The sequence below is a fragment of the Semicossyphus pulcher genome, unplaced genomic scaffold, assembly GCF_022749685.1.
Source record: "Semicossyphus pulcher isolate SPU_LCO1_2020_fin unplaced genomic scaffold, fSemPul1.0.p SCAF_9, whole genome shotgun sequence".
NCBI classification, from domain to species: domain Eukaryota; kingdom Metazoa; phylum Chordata; class Actinopteri; order Labriformes; family Labridae; genus Semicossyphus; species Semicossyphus pulcher.
In genome coordinates, this window is record NW_027211770.1 from 24,885,345 (window position 1) to 24,906,399 (window position 21,055).

Sequence of the window (21,055 nt, forward strand, 5' to 3'; positions counted from 1 at the left end):
CAGAGTAGATTCACAATATTATGCAAATGAAAGTGATGGCATTTGCTGTTCTATCCAGATGAAAGCATTGATATTGTTGTGCTGTACTGCAGCCTGTGAACCAGATGATGTTCTGTGATCACTGATCTCCGTTTGTTTCACATGAGAAATATGGAGGATTTCTGGGACGGAACAAACTTCTCTCCTACAAACAAAACTTAAGCTTTTGTTTGCTTGTTCTGTTGGTGATCTGGGAATTTGAGCTTATTTTACTGTGTACTTACTGCTAATTCCTCTGGATGAGCACCAGTTAAATTCCTCCAAATGCAAATATGAAGAGGACTTTCAGCCAACAACAACTCTTGCAATTAGAGTCTCAAATTAGACTCTTCAGATGTAAAATTAACTTGGCCACCCGGAGGCTCGGCTGGAAAACAACAGAATGCAACAACTGCCAACAATTAAAATGAGTGACTGTTATAAATAGAGAATATCCTTTCCAGGAATATTACAGGGAGGCCAAGCTCGTTAAATCCAGTCATTGTGGTTCATTCGAACTGAAATAGACACGGGAAAAACAAAGTACCTCATCCAGAGCGGCTGAAGCTTTCTCCCGGGATACCTCACATTCCTCAAAGGGTTAGTCAGCCACAAAACATATTAAAGTACACACTGGCCAGTTTCAATACAATTATTATATTACAGATTATATTATTGATGAATTTATAAAGGCTTCATGGTGGTGCAGTGGTTAGTGCTGTTGCCTCACAGCTAGAACGTTCCTTGTTCAAATCCCGGGTTGAATAAAGTGGGCCCTTTCTGTGCGGAGTTTGCATGTTCTCCCTGTGCATGCGTGGGTTCTCAGAAGAACTGAACACTATAACAAATAGTGCACAAGCAGAATTAGCAAGGTTTGACGCCACGTGGTGAAAAAGTAACTTTTAAGTAGGGATGCACAATATTGTCGGCACGTTACCGGATATCGGCCAACACGCGGATATCCGCCGTTATAATTAACCGATAAAATAATGGGCTGCTGCACACTTGATTAAATGCCCGACCTCGGCGCAATGTCCCCTGCGTGAAGAAGACCTGCGCGGCGCAGCGTGATGACGTCAAGTGTGTCTACCTGCAGCATGAGAGAGTTAGAAGCCAAAATGTCCGTGGTGTGGAAGTTTTTCACAGTGTCCGAAATAGATAGCAAAACTGCTATTTGCAATGACTGCTCACCTTCGATGATGCGAGGAGGAGCCAAGGCAAAGTCTCTCAACACTACAAACTTCATTAACCATCTCAAGACCCGTCACCCCGACCGTTGTAACAAATGTGATAAGAGTATCACCATTATACTGTACGCTAATTCCAATACAGAAGAGAGTTGATGATCTCTGCAATTAGGTGTGCGGGAGAAAAATATCGGTATCGGTAATCGGCTAAATGAGTTGTAAAATATTGGCATATCGGATATCGGCAAAAAATCCAATATCGTGCATCCCTACTTTTAAGGATTACACTTGTACTAGGCTGCACGGTAATGCAGTGGTTAGCACTATAGCCTCACAGCTAGATGGTTCCTGGTTTGAATCCCAGTTCGAACATGGGGGGGCCTTTCTGTGTGGAGTTTGCATGTTCTCCCCGTGCATGCGTGGGTTCTCTCCGGCTTCCTCCCACAGTCCACAGACATGCTCGTTAGGTTCAGTGGTGACTCTGAAATTGCTTGAATGGTGTTTTGCTTCACCAAAACCACTGGATTCTTCATGTAAACAGAAGCACTACCAAGCATCACATCACACTTTATATAATGCTTAAATTGGCTGTAATGTATTGTGTATATACATTAGCACGCACACATAATATATACTACATACATTACATGATGAGTGTAGTTTGCAGATTCAGATTTTACATACAAAGCACCAAATCCATGATGGTGTTTATACATTAAGACACAGAAAGTTATAATCCAATAACATAGTTTAGAGTATGAAATCAGCCGGTCTGCATTGATGCTCTATGTATATTTATCTCAGGAATTTGTACTTGTAACACAGTATTTGTACATGGCGATACTGCCATGTTTACTCAATTCAAGGTCTGAAAACTAATACAAATAAATGTGTAAATTTGAGTATAAAATGTGGTCCTGAGCTGAAATACATCAACTGACTTGCATCCATATGAGCAGATCATTAGAGGGCGGCTGTGGCTCAGTGGTGGAGTCGGCTGCTCCTAATTGGAAGGCTGGCGGTTTCGATCCACGACTACTACAGTCTACATGTTGAGGAAAGACGCTGAACCCCAAATTGGAGATTGGCACTTTGCCATCAGTGTGTGTGAAAGGGTGACTGCGACATGTAGTGAAAAAGCGCTTAGAGTGGTCAGAAGACTTGAAAAGCGCTTTAAGTCCATGTTAAATCAAGAGACGTTGAACAGCATTGCTATAAAGTAAAACTTTAATAATTTGGTATACAGTATCCGACGTGGTTTCATCTGGTTGTTAGTTTTACTGGTCATCGTTACAGAAGTGGAATGCTGAAAGCCTAAAGATGATTCAAGAACAAAGTGCACACTTGTTATCTTCCAGACTCTGATTTGTACATTGTTATAATAAATTTCTAATACATATGTTTTTTATTCTTTTAAATATACTCCCATTTATGTGTATATAAAATAAAAAACTCTAAATTATTGCAAAATGTACATTTGCAATCAGCTGACACAGAAATTCAACAAACACATGAAGAAAAACAGAAGAGAAGAGAAATTAATCATCAAGTCATGGCGTTCACTAAGAGTAAAAACACCCAACCCATCCCTGTTGCTAAGGCCCGTCATTAAGCACATTCCTCTCCCCTGTGAGGTGTCACCTGATAACCATGCACAATGTGTACACTGCATTAAAGCCACTTATTGCTCTCTAAGGGCGGCGTGTGAGATAAAGGTACAGCTTTGTTAAAGTGCGCGCTGTGGTGGAAAATGTTGGAGGACAAGAGGAGGATTAGACAAATGATGTAAATGAGGGGAGAGTACTGACACCGGGGGGTCATTATGGGGATGACGTGTGTGAGTGCGTCACACTGAGGTGACTGCCTGTATAATTAAACTAGTCTAGTGTTCAATGTAACCATTAGCCTAGTACTGCTAGGCGAGGCAAATCTTTCCGTACACACCAGATTTCAGCCCATATAGTTGCCAAATTCTTTTTAAAGCAGACTGTAGTGTCTAAATTTTGTTTCAGTGTTTCTCCCACTTTACTAGTGAACATTTATTTCCATCCATTTTGTTGTTGCAGTTTTTAAAGATACTGTAGATCAACCTTGTTTCAAGTGAATCATAAAACAATGCTGACATGCCTGTATGCATATTTAAAGAGATTTTGGGTTGCTTTAATTGTTCCTCTTGTAAAAAGATTCTTTTTTTTAAAAGCACATTAAATGGAGTGCTCATTTCTACCAAACAAATGCTTTCCAGCGTGGCGCAGAAGATAACATGAGTCCTCAGCAGTCTACGTTTACAAAGAAGAGTGTATCTTTCAAAGTAAGTGTCCTTTGAGAAGAAAACTGTCGTCTTGCGTTTCATGGGACAGCTTGCTGAGCTGCAGGGGAGGATTAATAACACAAAGCCCCCTTTGTTTTACAACTTTGGAGGACATCTACTCGATCTGGCAAACTCAGGCTACTGAAAGCCTCATGATACCTTCAGTTAAAATTAAAAAAATGCCGTTTCACACAGAAGGAGGGCTGCAGATCCGCCCCGTTCACTTCCATGGACAGTGCTTTAGGACAGGACTTCTTCAAGGGATTGCATGATACAGAACGACAAAAATAAAGTACATACAGGCATGTCAGTATTGTTTTAAGTTAGGTCTCTAAATCTGAAACAAGTTGATTCTTTAAAACAGTTTGTAAATAAATTGAGACTAATGTCTGCCTGGATACCCGTAAAAAAGCAATTCAATCAATTATCTAAAATGTGCAAAACCCCATTTTGTTCTGAAGATAAAAGAGTTTTGCCCACATGTGAAGCACATGTTAATTGATGCTTTCACTTTACTTTCCCCAGTGGAACAATCTAACTTTAGGAGCACCGAGTTTGAGAATAAAGCTTTACAACTGCACTGATTATAGTTTGCAGCAGTAAATTCAGTCTCTTTCTACTCGAGCCTGAGCTCCACAGTCTAAAGTTTTAGTGCCTCTGGGATGCAGATAAAAGTAAACATGAGATGGTAAAAAAAAAAAACCCAGAGTGAAGCCTACAAACTTCTGTAAACACATGAAGTGATGCAATGCACATGAATCCAGATAAAGCACATTTCTAAAGCAAGAAATCCCAAAGAAGGCAAAAAAAAAAGTACAATAAAGCAGTTCGACGAATAAAGCACATCGTTTTGTAAAGCAAACAAAGGCAAAGAAATAAAGCTGAAGCTGCTGGTGAGGCGTTCTCAGTCCACATTCAATGAAACTGCAAAGACTTAAAACAATCCAGCGCTGTAGTGCAGAAATACCAAATAAAGAACATGAAGCATTCGTTTGAAGACAGGCGATTTAAATGTAAAGGCAAAATGACGTGTACATAGACGACATTATTATCTATGTTTACAATGATGAAGGTTCTTCTAAAGGCTGAATGGCTTCAGATTGAGGTACCAAACATTTCCCAATGTTTGCCCAGAAAGATGCATTTGGTATGAAAACAGTGATCCTTTGCTTTTAGAGAAATGAAAAGTCTTTGGAATAATGTGAAGTAATCAGGGATATGATGTCTCTTAGGAGGCTTTAACAGGTTATATCTGCACAGAGTATCCTGCATATTCTCTCTGAGAAATACCCTGCTTTGTATTCACACAGTTACATGTATACAAGTGGGAGTATGTTAGGAAACGCAGACGTTGCTGCAGCCTGCCTGAAACCTAGTTATCAGTCTCTGCAGAGCCGTAAAGGATGAAGACAGTAACAAAGTGCCGTTAAACAGAAGCCAAATCATCAAGCATCTGCGAAGATGATAGTCTGTCGGCTTCTGTAGCTGCAGTTTATAAACCATTTAAGAACACCATAAATTCATTGCTGCATGTAAATATCTTTTAAGCAGCGAGAAAAGGAAGATTTGAGGACGGGGAAAAGTGCAGCGTGTCATTTGGTTTATCTGCTCTGGGTTTAAAACAACCTCTCTCTTTGAACCTGTCCTTGTTGACATTTTCAGCAGAGTTCTCCACTCTGACACGCCGTCACACACGCTGACATTTCAAGAAGTAAATTCAATTTGGTTCGAAGAGAGGGAAATGAGATGCTGTAAGGTTTGACCCTCCCAGCTCTCAGCTGCAATTATCATTTTGGAAATTGGGAAGCAGGAAAAGTGTCAGGGGCAGAGAGAGGGTTAAACGCACTCAACAACGGTGCATGTGCAAAACACCCTCTTTTCTCTCGCTACACTTCCCATACCAGGAAGTTACAACTACAGATGCTTAAAAGAAGAAGAGTAGAGGGAAATGATATGTTATTCCTCTCAGCCGTAATGTGAGACTTCTGGATGTAAGAGGAGAAGGAAGGATTCAATGGTCACTAACACCTGGAAAACAGACAGAAGACTGTGACAGTGACTCACTCAGCTAATGTCAGAGAGGGGCTGTGTTTCGATGCTAGTGTTGGCTTCCTATAGTGAGTTCTTTGGCCTGCAGGGAGGAGATATATTTATTAAGTGATAATAGAGTTGGGTGAAAGAATACTTGTGGGTTCTACAAACTTATCACTGGCTGTGGCACTTTGCTGTCTGTTAAAAAAAGGAAAAAAGCATGGTTTCAATTTTTCATTAAGATGCTCAAACGGATGTGAATCAGTAAATCATCACGACGACTTCATTGAGCAGCTGACTGTAAAAAAGATGCAGTGTATTTGACACTGGCTCTCACACACACTGTACAACATATACAGTACAGTGAGGGACTCACGGTTAGACAGAACTAAAGCATGTTTTCATGCCTGCAGATGATTTTCAGTCTTGCTCCGATGTGCAAAAACATTATTTTTGTGAGTTTCTGTTTGAATGCCCGTGTTTGATTTCAGCTGTGACTTCTGCGGTGGTTTTACCTCAATGTGTCGCATGTTAACAAGATTATAAGACTTCAGTTTTAAAGGGTATTCATAAATATAGGATATTACTATTCATTTACATATTTTACATCTGTACTGCATAGAATTTTTTTTTGCCACGACATGCCCAGTGAACGAGCCTCCACTCAGTGTGTCCCTTAATATGCTGGACAGTGAAGTAGAACAGAAATACTTCTATAAAGGCCTTTAAGGAAACTAAAGAGGCATGTCAAAGATCATCAGCTGTGTGAAGGTGACTGTTAGATGGGCACTTGACTTGTTCATTACAACGATAATAAGAGAGATATCTACTCTAACAGCTCGACCACTACTTGAGTAAGTATTAAAGGGTGCTCTAAAGTTGAGGTAAAACATAAACATCTACACAGAAACGGAGGACATGTGGTTTGAACCTTAAAAGACTTGGATGAGGAATCAAGCATGTTCACTGACATCAAAACATCTGTGCTGCATCCCTGTCCGTCTCCCAAGCTCCCAAAAGTCCACGTGACTTCACAGCCACAGAACACGGCCGCAGGTCTGTAAGAGCTGTGGTTCTTTTTTACGCAGAGACTAAACACATCCAGCCCGCAAACACTGGAGCAAACTGTGATAGTAAAAAGATATTTGTATGTACCCCTGAAATTAAAACACGATTTTTAAAAAGATAAAAATGCACCAAGTGAAAAGGTTTGACATAAATTAAGGCCAAATATTTTAAAATAGCTACACTCTAAATGTTTGAACATCCAGCAAAGTAAAGTGACAGAAAGAAAGAAAAGTTTCAGTGAGATTTTAGATAAACACCTTCAAGTGCAATGTTCAAAAATTGAAAGTCAGGGTTTCCGTTAAAGTAAATCTGTACCGGTCCACGTGTCCTGGAAGGTCTCAATGTTCCGGACAAATGGGTGAAATTACGGCCAAATATTATCTGCATTTATTAAAACAATTGATAAGCAGGCTATATCCAGGGCGTGGAATTGGGTAGGAAAATTACTGAATCATCCCTACAATATTTTGTCCAAAAATTAACATATGATATGCGTAAATGTTGCACTTTCAACCTGCAGAGGAGTCGTGCAGTTCAGTTCCTACACTTCACTAAACTGAAACTTATACAGCTGAACAACATGTCTCATGTTTAAATGAGCACTCCCTCTCTCTCTCTCTTCCTGAGGGGGTGCAGTTCATTACACATACTAATATTAATAAATATATATTATTAAGGATATATATTTCACTGAAATCCCTGATGAGGACTTTGCAGGCCGTGGAGAAATTCAAGCATCCATAGCTGCGGAGATCATCACAGCGCTTGTGGCATCGATGAGAGGGGCTGTGGCCGCTGACTCGTCCTCGCCGGTAATTCATTCGCTAAAATGACCAATAATGAAGCGCTGAGGGGACAGAGTTATAATAAATCAGTGATCATTTTTTGTGTTAAAAATATATTATTTTCACCGGATATTATGACCAGGCGATTTAGAATATGTCGGACTTCAACAGAATTTACCGGAGAATGGAAACCCCGAGTGAAGTAGTTTGATTTGTTGATAACATGCAGGACAGACAGAAAACATGTAAAATCACAATAAAACATAAAACTGAAAACTATGCAATCATTGAGAAAGAAAAAACAGTCTGACACTAAAGTAAAAATGACATTGTCTGACACTAAAACAGTCCAAACCTTTGGTAATGCATAGTTCTCTGCTGAATGTCTCACATTATCAAACCAGCTCTCAGACAGCAGCGGCTGCTGTTCCCCTCCTGTCTGAAAAAATAAAGAGCAATGACGATAACAAACTAGTGGCTCTTTTTTTCACTCTCTTTTCTCTTTCTGGTTTGTACAGCATTAGCAGTTTTGGCTTGTTTGGTTTCTGAACCACAGAGATTATTTAGAGCAGAGCAGCGATGCAGCTCCTCTAACCAGTGACAGCGGGCATGCAGTCAGTCTGACCCTCCATCTCCAGCCTGGGATATCAAGGTAGGAAGGGTTCGTCCTCGTCCTCATCAGCGCTGGGACCGGGGTCGCTCAGGCACCTCGTCAGCTTCTGCTGGTCTTTAGCATCGTCTGCACCGGGCTTGTTGGGTCCACTCGGCCTTGAGGGAGGCCTCATCATCAGGCCCTGGTCCTCGTCCTTCTGCTTCTGCTGCTGCTGCTGCTGGCCGGCCCGTCTGAACTCATCCAACAGGTTGACGGAGTCTGGAGACTGAGGAGAGGCCAGGTCCACATGGATGGTCGGCACGCTGTCTGACGTCGGCTTCATGCTGTAGGCTTGGGGGTCTAGTTAGAGAGTTTAAGAGTTAGCTTTAACAAGGCTTTCGAATGAAGATCACGTGCATGAACGTACAATGTACAAGGGGAGGAGAATGCAATCAACAAATAGTAGGGTTGACAAAGCTGGCAGTTTACAACCACTGAACAACAGGGGGCTGCAAGACCTTTACAAATGCTTCACAACACAATGAAAATGCAAATAATGTCACAATGCTTTAAAATGCAAAGCATGCCAGCATAATAATGATAATTCTGATTCAAACTGAAGCTGAGGATCCAACATGTCTATCATGCTCGACTCTGTAAACAGGCTTTGTTCCCAGGCTGCAATAAATCATCTGACTGTGTCCTCTTCAATCATGAGATACCCTCATTAGTGATGAGTCATTAATGGATGTTAACAAGCAAGATGATTGATGCATGCATGTTAGGCTCTGCTGGGTTACCATAAAATAAGTCTCCTCTACACTCACTACATACCTGGACAGACTTTGCTCCCTTTCTGCTGCTGAGCAGGTTTGAAATCAGTATCTGTGCCTAAAATAAAAACCACACACTTGGTTTACATGCCGGCCGGCACGTGCACACATATTTCCATCAGAGGGGGAAATATTTGTCGCTGCAGCTGTGGAAAAAGTAGCAGTGCATTCTGTGGTGTTGGTGTCTGATCCCTGTGGGTGCCATTAGTGACGGGCTGAACTTTGTCCTGTTGTTTCTCGTGGTACCTCTCAGTAAAATGGCGGGAGCTATCGAGTGTTTGCATTTGGCGGCGGTTAAGATGGATGTGTTTACCTGAGGCCAGTCTGGCTCTACACATGGTCGGGGAGTCCGGAGGAGCAGCAGGCACCGTCAGGTAGTTATTCATGTCTTTAATCTAGGCAAACACAGGGACGGTTGTTGTATGCATATAATCAGAATGCAACAGTAACAATGTAACTTCAGTGAACATTCAGTAAAACTTATGTATAATGCTAAAATACATGCTCTGCTGCAGAGCCAAATACTGCAGCCAGACTAATATAAGTCAGTAATTCACCATTGATCAGTATCTCTAGAGAAACTCCATTAAAATCGTGTTTCTCTGCAGAAATCCTCCTGGCTCCACAGTGGCCTTGAGCACATTCGATTTACCCCAAACAACAGTTTGTTTTCATTATATAATTACAGGCTGATGAAATGGAAGTGTGTGGTGCTGCAGGGCCACTCAACCGTGCGGATAAATCAGCGCCCATTTGCGGCGAGAAAATTAATTCAGGAGACTGAAGGTGGACTTTAATTAGAACACAAATCATCATTTTGGCCGATCATTTAACTGCTGGTGGTGAAATGACAAGAGCTGCTCTGCGTCTGTTGGGTTTTCTTTTCATTTATCGGCTTTCTACAATATAACTTCTACTTTGTTATACACCAGATTGCAAAACTCTTTCTGTGAATCATTGCTGTGCTGATACAAAATGTCCTATTCAGTGCTGACTAATCAACAAAACCTGTTTTGCTCAATTGTGCTGCAGCTGGGTGTCAATAACATCGGACAAAACAAGACGGCTGGCTCATACTGATTCATGATTTAAGGAGTGTTGTTGTTGTTGTTCTCACCAAGGCTGACAATCGTACCTTCTTCTCCAGCTCAATCATCTTCTGCTTCTTGATGAGGAAGTCACCGAAGCCATCTTCATACGGATCAGCCACCAGAGTGTGTCTGTTGTAGGAGCGCAGCTGAGGAAGAAGATACATAAAATAATCAGTTTAAAGTAATAATCTCGAAGATTTTCATTTCAATAAATGTCTGTTAAGTCACTATCTATCGCCAAATGAGGTAACACAATGGTGATTGAGCCGATGGCCCACTGATGAAAGCCTTTGCATTTGCAGTATTACTGACAGGGTGTCACGGAAAAAAATCACAAGCGGCGCCCAGTTAGTGACGCGTTTTCCATCAGCCAGCAGTGGAGGGTAGGCGGAGCTAAGCTGCTAAGCGGTCCCTGCAAGTGTTAAACAGTGAGTAAACAGTAATCTACTATGTCTGAACAAACAAAGAGAAGATCGATGACTACAGATACAACTTCATCCAAAGAATCCAAAAAAAAAGAAACAAATCCAACACTCAACATGCATAACTGTCTAAAGGTGGTGATTACTTTTTAACCTGCATGCTCTTATTTGACCCTAAATTAAAGCAGTTATAGTTAATAGATGAGTCACGCAACTGATTTAACTCTAACTCTGGAACAATCAATACACTGTTGCAGAGGAAGTAGCTCGTTCATAATTGCAAATCAATATGAAAAGTGATATGCTTAGAAGTCCCAGTAATACAATCTGTAGCTGATGCAAAAAAGAACAGCACACTAAACAGTCTGTCTTATCGTGTAAACAGCAGCGTTACCCTCTGTCGTGTCCTCTGAAGGTTACTCCTGAGGATCTTCCTGATCTCCTCCTCTCGGCCCCTGGGCAGCTGCGGCAGAGCTCTCTCTACAGGCTTGGCAGGAGGAGGCTTCTTGGGCTGGATGTTCCTGGGAAATAAGCAGGTTGGGAAGGTCAGAGTTTGTTTACTGAGGGTCAGTGGAAACAAATTACAGTCACATGAACACATCAAAAATTCCGTCAGGCTTGCATTTGTTGAAACACATGACAATCTGATATGACAAAATCCCATTTCCTCTAAATCTTTCCACCTTGTATCGAAGGATCAGATGACTGAGAGCAAGTTTCTAAAACTGCAAGCAGCTGCTGTAATCGAACAGCCTACGTTTTTAGCAAAGACAGCAGGTGATACAACTTATTAGAGCTCACATTAGCTCATTATGTCTGTACATGTTTGCTTTACTGTGTTTTATAAAGTGTGTGAGTTGTTTATCCTTGTTTTGGGAGCAGCAGAGTCATAATTTTCCTCACAGGAAGAGCCTCATATTTCCCATCAGGAGATGGTATAGATCAAAAACACAGGTAAAGGTGTAAATATGGGACCTGTGGCCAGGCAACAAAACTTTAAAGGAATGAATGCGGCTCCATAACTGTTTGGTGTGTAAATATACTGAATATAAACTTGTGTCAGACCAATGTTGTGTTCACAGCTTGTTTCTACTGCCCCCAAGTGGCCAAACAGATTAGTTATTGCAGGTTAAAGAGGAGTTTGATAATCTGCGTGGTGACTTTAGACAACGTGAGTGTATACTTAGAACTTACTGCATGGAAACAGTGGAAGGCACAGCAGAAGGCAGCTTGACTCCCCCTCCGCTCTCCACCAGCTCAATGGCCTGTTTCATCTCCATCTTGTGGTAGAAGGCGATGAGCTGTGGCTCCTTGGAGCGTTCGCCTGCTATCAGACACTTCTTCACGTACTTCTTGTTGAAGCGGTTCAGTCTGGGAGGAGGAGGAGAGTAATGACGGATGAAAAACAAGGGGGGAAGAAGAGGGCAGAGAGAGATGTTGGACACATTGTGCACATAAAAGAGGTTATATTTCACACTTACAGCCGTGGTTAATGTGGACATTCTCTACAGTTTACTCAGCTGATTTACTTATTCTTCCTTTTTTGGCTATTGTTACTTGGAACGAGCATTTGTTATCATAGCTATAAGGTCGGCCATATTCTTTGATGACTGCTAATTTCAAGGTTATATAACTGTGAAAATCCTTACTTGTCCTTCCAGTGGTGGTGTCCATAATGTCCACAAATGTCCTCAATCCCAGTCAGTAGGTGGTCGAGGAACTGGGGATGAAAGGGGAAGAAAACCATCTCTTAAAAAGGAGACAAACCGTCAATGAGGAGTGGAATAATTCCATTACTCGTAAAACACAATAAGCAGGGAATGAAAATGTTTTCTCCCCGTGAACAAATCTACATGTTACTCAGCTGCCTGTCTGCTCACCCACTCACGACCAGAGATCAGATCACCCCAGTCCTTCAAAACCTCCACTGGCTCCCCATTCAAAATAGAATCCAATTCAAAGTCATTCTCATTACTTACAAGGGCCTCCACAACTTAGCCCCTTCCCAACTCACTGACCTCCTTTACCAACACGCTGCCACCTGTAACCTCAGATCCGCGTACCCCAACCTCCTCACACCTCTCACCTGATCCAAGCACCGGACTTGGGGGACAGAGCCTTCTCTGCTGCCCCCTCCCTCCTTCAACACCGGACACAGAACTCATCTATTTAAATCTGCTTTTAATCTGTGATCCCTCATTATGTTATTGTTGTAATTATTTTCTTTTATATACATACATACACTGTTTATTGCTTTTACTGTCTTTGCTATTGTTTTAACATGTAAAGTGTCTTTGAGTACTTTTTAAAGCGCTATATAAATCAAATGTATCATTATTATTATTATAAACACGACTTTCCAAAGGGCTCTTGACACATCTGTTATAGGAAAACAAGTGTTTTTCTTTTTTCAAGTGTATGAGTATATGAGTATAATATATGCCTAGCAAAGTGATCAAAGGCTCTCTTGTACCACAGACATTACTCAGATGCATCTTATACCTTTCTCTTCACCTCAGTAACCATCCCTCACAGCAAGGCTGCAAACATCATTATCAACAACAGCAGGTTACGAGCTTGAAAATGGAAGTCGTGGAAAGAAAACCGCTTCTATCACCGGCAGCGGCGGGCAGTTTGATTGATTGGACAGCGTTTATTAACAGTGGCAGCACTCTCGCTCACAGGACCGCAGAAATGCACTGATGCATTTGTTGTTCAGACTGCTGCCGGGCCGCAGGTCGTCCTGCTGTTCTGACTAAGCCTGCAGATGACAGTCTGACAGCCAGCGTTGCTACGGCAACAGGTCATTAAGCGGAGCCGCAGAATTTACTTCTGCTTTGTCAGAAGAGAGTGATTTATACGGAGGCCGCCCGGCAGTGTGGGGGTGTGCGGGGTGGAAAGTGTCAACGGTATGAAAAGTTTCTCTACAGTGGTAAGGCTAGAAGATGAAGGGTGAGGCATACAGCAACATACTGTGATGTATTCTCTGCTGATCAAACTGATACTGGTTCGTAGATGGGGCTGCACCGTTATGCAGTGGTTAGCGCTGTTCTGTGAGGAGTTTGCATGTTACCCCGTTCTCCCCCTTCCTCCCACAGTCCTAAGACATGCTCGTTGGGTTCACTAGTGACTCTAAATTGCCCGTAGGTGTGAATGTGAGCGTGAAAGTCTGTCTGTGTCTATGTGTCAGCCCTGTGATTGACTGGCGATCAGTCTGGGGTGTACCCCGCCTCTCGCCCAATGACAGCTGGAATTGGATCCAGCACCCCCGCGACCCTGAACAGGATAAGCGGTATAGAAAATGGATGGATGGTTCATAGATGTACGCCACTTTATTGCACTATTTCAGGGTTGTTTTCCGATTAAATTGCAAAAATATTTTTATCCATACATGATCTTATTTATCAGCCGCATCGTCATTGAAAGCAACATAACTTTAAAGCGATGTATAGTGTTGTTATGTTATTCCCACATTACTAAAGGCAGCATTTTGTTACAGGTGGGCTTGGGACTCCGTCTAACAGCCTGCCAAAATAAACAAATACATTCACAGCCTCTTTGCTGGAGGAGTGACTGGGGAACACTTTATTTGTAAGTAGTAGCCCAGTACACATCGGTCCTCAGCCAGCTCTGTTGGCTCTTATCACTGGTGCTTCACTGTGGAGGAGCAGCCATTAGGACAGCCTGTTCTTCTTGCCTCGAGCACTGGTGACTTACTGCAAAGCCCCAGAGATGGCTGTTTGTGGTGTGTGGCGCGTGTGTATGAGTATACGCTTATCTGAGCTGTATTAAAAGCTTTAACACACTCAGGGATTGTGGACGACGGTGGCCAGAGGTGGATGTGTTGAGTACAACAAATGTGTGCGAGTACAAAAAGCTGCAGGTGTGTGTGAGTTTGTGAGAGTGTGTGTGTGTGTGTGTGTGTGTGTGTGTGTGTGTGTGTTATATTTTGCTAGATGAAGAATTATTGCTTTTATGGAACTGGGCACAAAACTGTCAGTTATTCTCTCATCTTTCGATTGCTCTACCTGCATCTTTACAGTGAAGCATATGTGATGTAGTACCACCACACAGCCAGTAGGTGGCAGCAGCGATCAAAGTTTGAAGAGCTAAATCGCCTCAGAGGCTTGTTGCAGAAAAACAGATTTTACATAACCATGATGAATGTAAGAAATGTGTAATAACATCAGAAAAACAAGTCAATACCAATTATATGTGCAATGGTGTATACAAGTTATATTATGACTAGTGTTTAGATTCCTTTACCAGTCTGTGTATATAAAAAAAGAACTTGATTGGGGGTGCAGTCATCTTGCTCAACAAGGTAGCACGGTGAACGAGGAAGTTGATGAATTAATCTGTTTTTTTTTTTTACATGTATTACATCAACTCATACGGATGGTTCAACCCATTTTAAACTAGTCTGACATGTCATTCATCCTTTGCATAACAAAAGTCCCTTGGGTGATATTAATATGTATACACCATCCGTCTGACAATGACGGCTGAGGATGGTTGAAGGTGAAAAGGTTGTACCTGGGTGTGGATTTCCTCATTAATGGAGCGCTTGGCCTCCTGTTTCTTCTTCACTGCCAGCAGCTCCACCAGGGGTTTGATGGTCATGCCCTGCGTGAAGGCACAACATGATTAACACCTCCCGACCTTAGTTAGACCAAGAAATGTGCCCTTAGTCATTCTGTGCACGAGTGAAATACGGAGGTTACATGTGGAGTTTCACAAGCTCATTAAATCTCTTATCTGTAATTTTAAATCCGTCTTCTGTGCCAGTTATGTAGAACAAATAAACCCACACTCAAAGATAAAACAGGGCTGCTACGGCTGTGCATTCATTCACTCAAGTCAAGCATACTAGCAGAATCACACTTTACTTGCTGGCACATTTTGCAATGGCTGATAGACTCACAGCATGTTTTCACATTAACCTTTCACAACAACCTTCCTGCTACTGTTACTGTAAACCTCTCACCTGCTTTAGACATTGACAACATGAGGAAGTTACAGATATCTGCTTTCAAAATCTTTTCATACATGTAGCACTCAATCCCACTCTCACTCAGTCACACTATAACGCCTCATAGCAGGTGAAAGGGGCCTCTCTCCTGGTCTGTATCTGTCTCAGCATCAGACTGCAGCAGCATGAATAAAATATGTTTCTAATCTCGCCTCTGAGGAGAAAAAAACTTGTCTTCAGGGTTTTATTTTAGCTGCTTCCATTCAGGGTCCAATTCACATCCAAGAATCTGTTTTTGGTTTCATTTGGAGGTTTTTCTGACAGGACAAAATACTTACAATTGGCTCCACATAATACGCATGCAATCACTGCTAGTTTGTCCTTATCATACACTCATTTACTGTTTTTGTTGTCTTCAGGTTTCCTCAGAGAGAAGACTCACAAATGTATCCCTACATAACCCACATTTCGTATTACCTCTGTATACGTTTTATATTTGATGCATGAATAAGCACACCTGCGTGTCTGTCCGTCAGTGGACTTCAAAGTCAAGCTGAAATGACAGCTGGGGCTGTTTACTTCAACACCACAAGAGACCAAGAAAATTTCACCACTGAGGAATTTTGTTTGATGTTTAATCCTCTGCATGACCAGTAGGAACAACATAAACGAGGTTTAATTGAATGATTGTAAGTTAAATGCCTTTTTTGAGACAGATTTGTTTTGTAACGTGTTTTATGAAATGTCAAGGCACTACACGAGGCACCAAAAACATGCTTTGCAAACCAGTAAAGCGGATGACGACAGATGGAAATAAGTAGGTTACATGCATTCAACGTGTGAAACAATAACCAGAGGAAAATATATCTGTGTTATGTTCTACCTGTAATATTATCACTGTTAGTAGAGAGTCAAAACACAGGAATCACTTTGCATAACCAAAGAAGATAATTTAACATCTGCAGTCATGCTTTGTTTGTGTTCTTAATATAACTGCATGATGAGGACAGGACAACTTAAACTACGGTAGTCTTACCTGAACAAAGACAGTGAAGAAGATGACGGTGATGATGGCAGTGAGGAACATCTCCCTCATGGGAAAGAGATCCTTGTTAAGCAGGAAACCAAGGGAGAAGGCGATGGCCCCTCGCAGGCCACCGTAGGCGATGATGAACTGGTCTTTGGTGGTCAGCTTGACGATGCGGAACTGGTTGATCACATAAGTGAGACCAACCACACCTAAAGAGGACGATGTAATGAGAAGTGAGAGGCGTCTTTATCAGAGTGTGTTTTTAACTTCATGTTACAGACCAAGTTCAACTGGTATTATTTCTGATCAGTTAAAGAAGCCAGAACTTTAAACAACAAGCATTTTTCTTGTGCGGTTTCTGAGGAGTCACTGAGAGGGAACTGGCCCCTTAGAACTTCATAGCATCAAGTCCTTTTCCCCACCGCCTGTGGACAGGCTGTGTTCTACGCTCGCAACTTCTTAAAATCAACCTTCCCTTACAGACGTGAAGGTGTAATTCAGTGTAAAGCCAGATTAATACTTGCTTTTAACTTTGTGTTCACGCACACAACTGGCTGTGTCACGAGTGTAATTTTTCACATACTTGACTATGCACTATGCGGGTTACTGACGGATACCTCTAGGGGGCACACCAGAGAGCTGAGGCCATATGCAACTACCGAATTTGTGGGATGTAAACAACAGACATGGCTACACTCACTGTGTGTTCGGTGGACACTCCGTTTCTCCAACACGTTCCTCTGTGCACACACGTAACAGTCCCAGACTCGTTTGTATTTAGTTTTGCAGGTTTCCATGTCGACTAATCTGTCGCAAGCTATTTTGACAGGCATGTTTGTTACTGTGCATTGGTAACGACACATCGTAGATATAGATAATTGCACACTTGGTTTATCAGCGCTTGTTGTTCCTGCTGTTGTGTTGACCCTGTCACATCCCCTCTGCTGCTACACTGCCCCTACCAATCATACTGCAACTCTCGTACATGTAGCGTTGACGACTGGCACAGCCGACGCGCCAAACAGATGCAGGGAATGCACGACAGCAAGCATGCGTACGTGTAGTTAAAAGCAAGTATATCTCTGACTTAATACTACACTCAACCACAGTGTAGTATAAATTGGATATTGTATTAATTATATCAAAATAGGAAAGTATTAAGCTGTACAAGACAACCTTAAACCTGCAAAAATCATTAATAAGGCACTTTGAGTTGCTGCAGTCAAGGATCATGCACTTTGTACATGCATCACATGATACAACATCATGTGAAAACAACTGAAGTTGTTCGGTCAGTCACAGACAACATATTTTCCCAAAGCGTCATCATGTGCAAAGGCTAAAGACTTTAAATAAATAAGAGATCTCAGCGTAGCATGACTGAACACGTCATCATTCTTTCAGTTTTACTATCTCTCTCTAACAACATTAATAACTCCAGAGTGAGAAATGATCAACAGAAGGACTTGTGACTACATGGAAATCCTCCGCGGAGGTTCCTCTCACACACCGACATCTGTGTGATGAAAGACGATGGCAACATTATCGCCTGTCAGCGTTCCCAGTTCCCTTTATGAGAACAAGGTCTCCTCACACACAGAAATCCTTCTTGTGTAAATTATAACTCATTTTCTCATTTGAAGACGAGTACTAAGCTTTTTGACTTGCATTTAAGGCCTGTTAATAAGAGGAAGTCAGTAGTGCCATCTGCATTATCAAACATCTAAGAATTAACCTCAAACCCTGTGACAAAGCGCACGTCCTTTGTTGCATTTGCAGTTGTTTCCCTTTCATGCATTATTGCGACACACCCCCACATGGCACCATTTCTTTGTAGAAGTAAATGTGCAAAATACTGCAGTAGAGCTGACCTATGATCCGAGCCACCAGACACAGGATGACAGTGACGGTGACGAAGGTCCAGTTCCAGGCATGAGGTCCGTCCACCGTAGCCACACCGAGGAAGATGAAGATCAGTGTCTCGCTGACGCTGCTCCACATTTTAAGGAAGTACTTGATGGTAGTGTGGGACTTGTGGGATATGTTGGCCTCCACATATGGTCGCATCACCGCCCCACATGCAATCAACCTGAAAGGAGAAGAGGCAAACGCTTGCTTAGTAGAAAAAACATGAAAGTAGAGGAGACCTGTTGAACATACGATTAGAATTAAGCCACATAAGATAAAGCTACACATTAAAGGGAAACACTGCTTTAGAAGAACTGCCTTTGTGTGAATGAATCTGCTGTAGTTACACAGCTTGAGCTCCAAACTGTAAAGAAAACATGTGACACAAACGCAGATGTCTCCATGTCTGTTTGGTGACCACTTCTGTATTTCAATCCTGGGCCATGCAATCTCTGCATGTCAGAAATGTTGATGCCAGAAATGAACCCACTGCATCCATCCCTATTCTTCTTGCGGGTTAATACAAGTGTGGCTGTGACATTTGGGGAACAGTGGAAGGAAACCCTTAGTGAGCTGTTTCAATTCTTCTTTGTAAACATATGACATTGAAAAAAAACGCCTCGACAATTTTAGCTTCTGATGTAAGGTGCAAGAAGACAGGCACAGGCGGCCTTGACGCTGAATATCCTTCAACCCTAGCTCAGAGGGGAGACTAAGTAAATCATCCCCTGCTGTCTGCAACATCAATAACTCATCGCACCTTAAAACAGAAAATAGACCGATACATACTGGGGGAGGAGCTGTTGAGAAACGGCACCTCAGATAATGTTGGGATGGCAATAAATTCAGGCTTTAGGTGCCGTGAGATCAGTTTAATTCATTATACAGCTGGTTACAAGGAGAGTAATCTGCCATGTTGTACTACTGAGTTACTGTCATTGGGAGTGACTGAAATAGATCTCCTCTGCAGGGGCAATGTTGGATATAGACGATGACATCTCATCACTGAGGGAAGAACTACATATTAAAAACATGCGATACAAGAGGGACATGTCTGAAGGAGCTGGAGTACTTTACAGTTTACAGGTTGTATGAAAAAACTTTCAGTGTAGACAAACACACAAAAGCTTCTTGGATACGTGTTTACTTTCTCAGTCATGCACTCAATGTTGTAACATGCTTAAAAGCTGTTTTCTGAGTAGACATATCATGAAGTATATGCTTGTGTAACTAAATGTGTTTGTCAAGAAAATGCTAAAATCACAATGCTAACAATGATAATTTAACCTGCTGATATTAAATAGGTACAATGTTACTTTCTAAAGGCACTTTGAAACCAAACAGCTCCAATGATGGAACCATGGGAACGCAACAGGGAACTAAAGGTCACTTTTGATATTTCTTGTTTGCATTTCCAGCAATAAATAATGGATTAAAACAGTGTGAAATACAAATACTAAAAACACATGGCTGCAAATGGCTAATGGATAATGGACATGATGTGCTTAGTTCATTAGATGGAGTATATGTTGTTTAACTAAAGTTTTAACTACAATTCGGAACAATTTTGCTAAACTTAAAGAAATAATCTCATTTCATTTCAATAAATGTCTGTTCAGTCACTATCTATCGCCGAATGAGGTAACACAATGGTGATTGAGCCGATGGCCCACTGATGAAAGCCTTCGCATTTGCAGTCTATATTATTATTATGGACTAGATGTTGGTGGCGACTCATTGAAAAAAATCACAAGCGGCGCCCAGTTAGTGACACGTTCTCCATCACCCAGCAGTGGTTGGTCTGCCAGAGAGGGTAGGCGGCGCTAAGCGGCTGCTTTTCCGGTCTCTGCAAGTGTTGTGAGTAAACAGTAATCTACTATGGTTGAACAAAAAAAGAAAAGATCGATGACTACAGATACAACTTCAAAAATAAGTGAAAATTCAAAGTAAAAGTAACAAATTGGACGCTCAGATGAGGCAAACAGTATAAGGAGGAAAGCGACCGTCAGCGAAGAAAATCAAGAGTTACAACCATTAGTGTGCACACACAATCACCGTTTATCGCCATAGGTGCCGCCAAAGAGGACGAAACTGAGCTCTTCGAGATTACAGCTTTAAAGATTCAGTGGAAGTCTTCAACTTGGTAAAAACAAGAAAAGGATGAGAAGGATAAATCTAAATGAACTGGCACTGCACAAGGAAAATATCATTATAGAATATTAAACAATATGGTAGCAAAGTGACACATTTCACACTCAAGTAAATAGTTTTAATTGTTTTTTTCTGTTGGTCCTAAACTCTCTAAGTGTGTTTATAAAACATCCCCAAACTTACGCCATGATTCCAGAGAGGTGGAACATCTCAGCGGACAGGTAGGACATGTAGCTGTACACGAAGACAAAAAGGGGCTCGATGACTCGCGTGTGGGAGGTAAAGCGTGAAGTAAAGGCAGCCAGGATCCCATAGATAGCTCCCACCAGAACGCCACCCACCGCAACTACCAGGAAGGAAATAACGCCCAGGACACAATCCGTTACAGTCACTGTGCCCGCAGCTGTATATTCCTCAAACAGGTGGTACAACACCTAGGGGAGGGAGGAGGGGGAGAGAGGGGGAGAAAACAGTGAATAGGCTAGATGATCACAAATCTACAACCAAAAGTCCTTAAACATGTCAAATCATAAAGATGTTGGAGGAAGTCTTCATTTTATTCTCCTTCAGTGCTACCTGTCCAGGACATTTTTTTTAAATGAAGGTTTTGGAAGAACAGATCATGGATGAGACTATTTCTAAAACACTATTTAGCC

The 21,055-nt window shown here is 41.8% G+C and overlaps 1 protein-coding gene across 2 annotated transcripts in view; it reads right to left on the reverse strand.

Moving 5' to 3' along the window:
• Positions 1–2,414: 2,414 nt before the first annotated feature.
• Positions 2,415–21,055, reverse strand: part of slc9a1a (solute carrier family 9 member A1a) — a 31,538-nt gene continuing 12,897 nt past the window's right edge. The window contains exons 3-12 of one of the 2 annotated variants that reach the window (XM_069655546.1): positions 20,583–20,833; positions 18,212–18,429; positions 16,347–16,549; positions 14,875–14,964; positions 11,988–12,058; positions 11,533–11,709; positions 10,733–10,859; positions 9,961–10,062; positions 9,139–9,220; positions 2,415–8,352 (exon numbers count right to left, since the gene is read on the reverse strand). In XM_069655546.1, the coding sequence (XP_069511647.1) occupies positions 8,048–8,352; positions 9,139–9,220; positions 9,961–10,062; positions 10,733–10,859; positions 11,533–11,709; positions 11,988–12,058; positions 14,875–14,964; positions 16,347–16,549; positions 18,212–18,429; positions 20,583–20,833 (1,626 nt within the window). In that variant the 3' untranslated portion in view covers positions 2,415–8,047. Of the gene's footprint in view, positions 8,353–9,138; positions 9,221–9,942; positions 10,063–10,732; positions 10,860–11,532; positions 11,710–11,987; positions 12,059–14,874; positions 14,965–16,346; positions 16,550–18,211; positions 18,430–20,582; positions 20,834–21,055 lie in introns of both variants that reach the window. The other variant, XM_069655545.1, reaches the window with a different exon arrangement.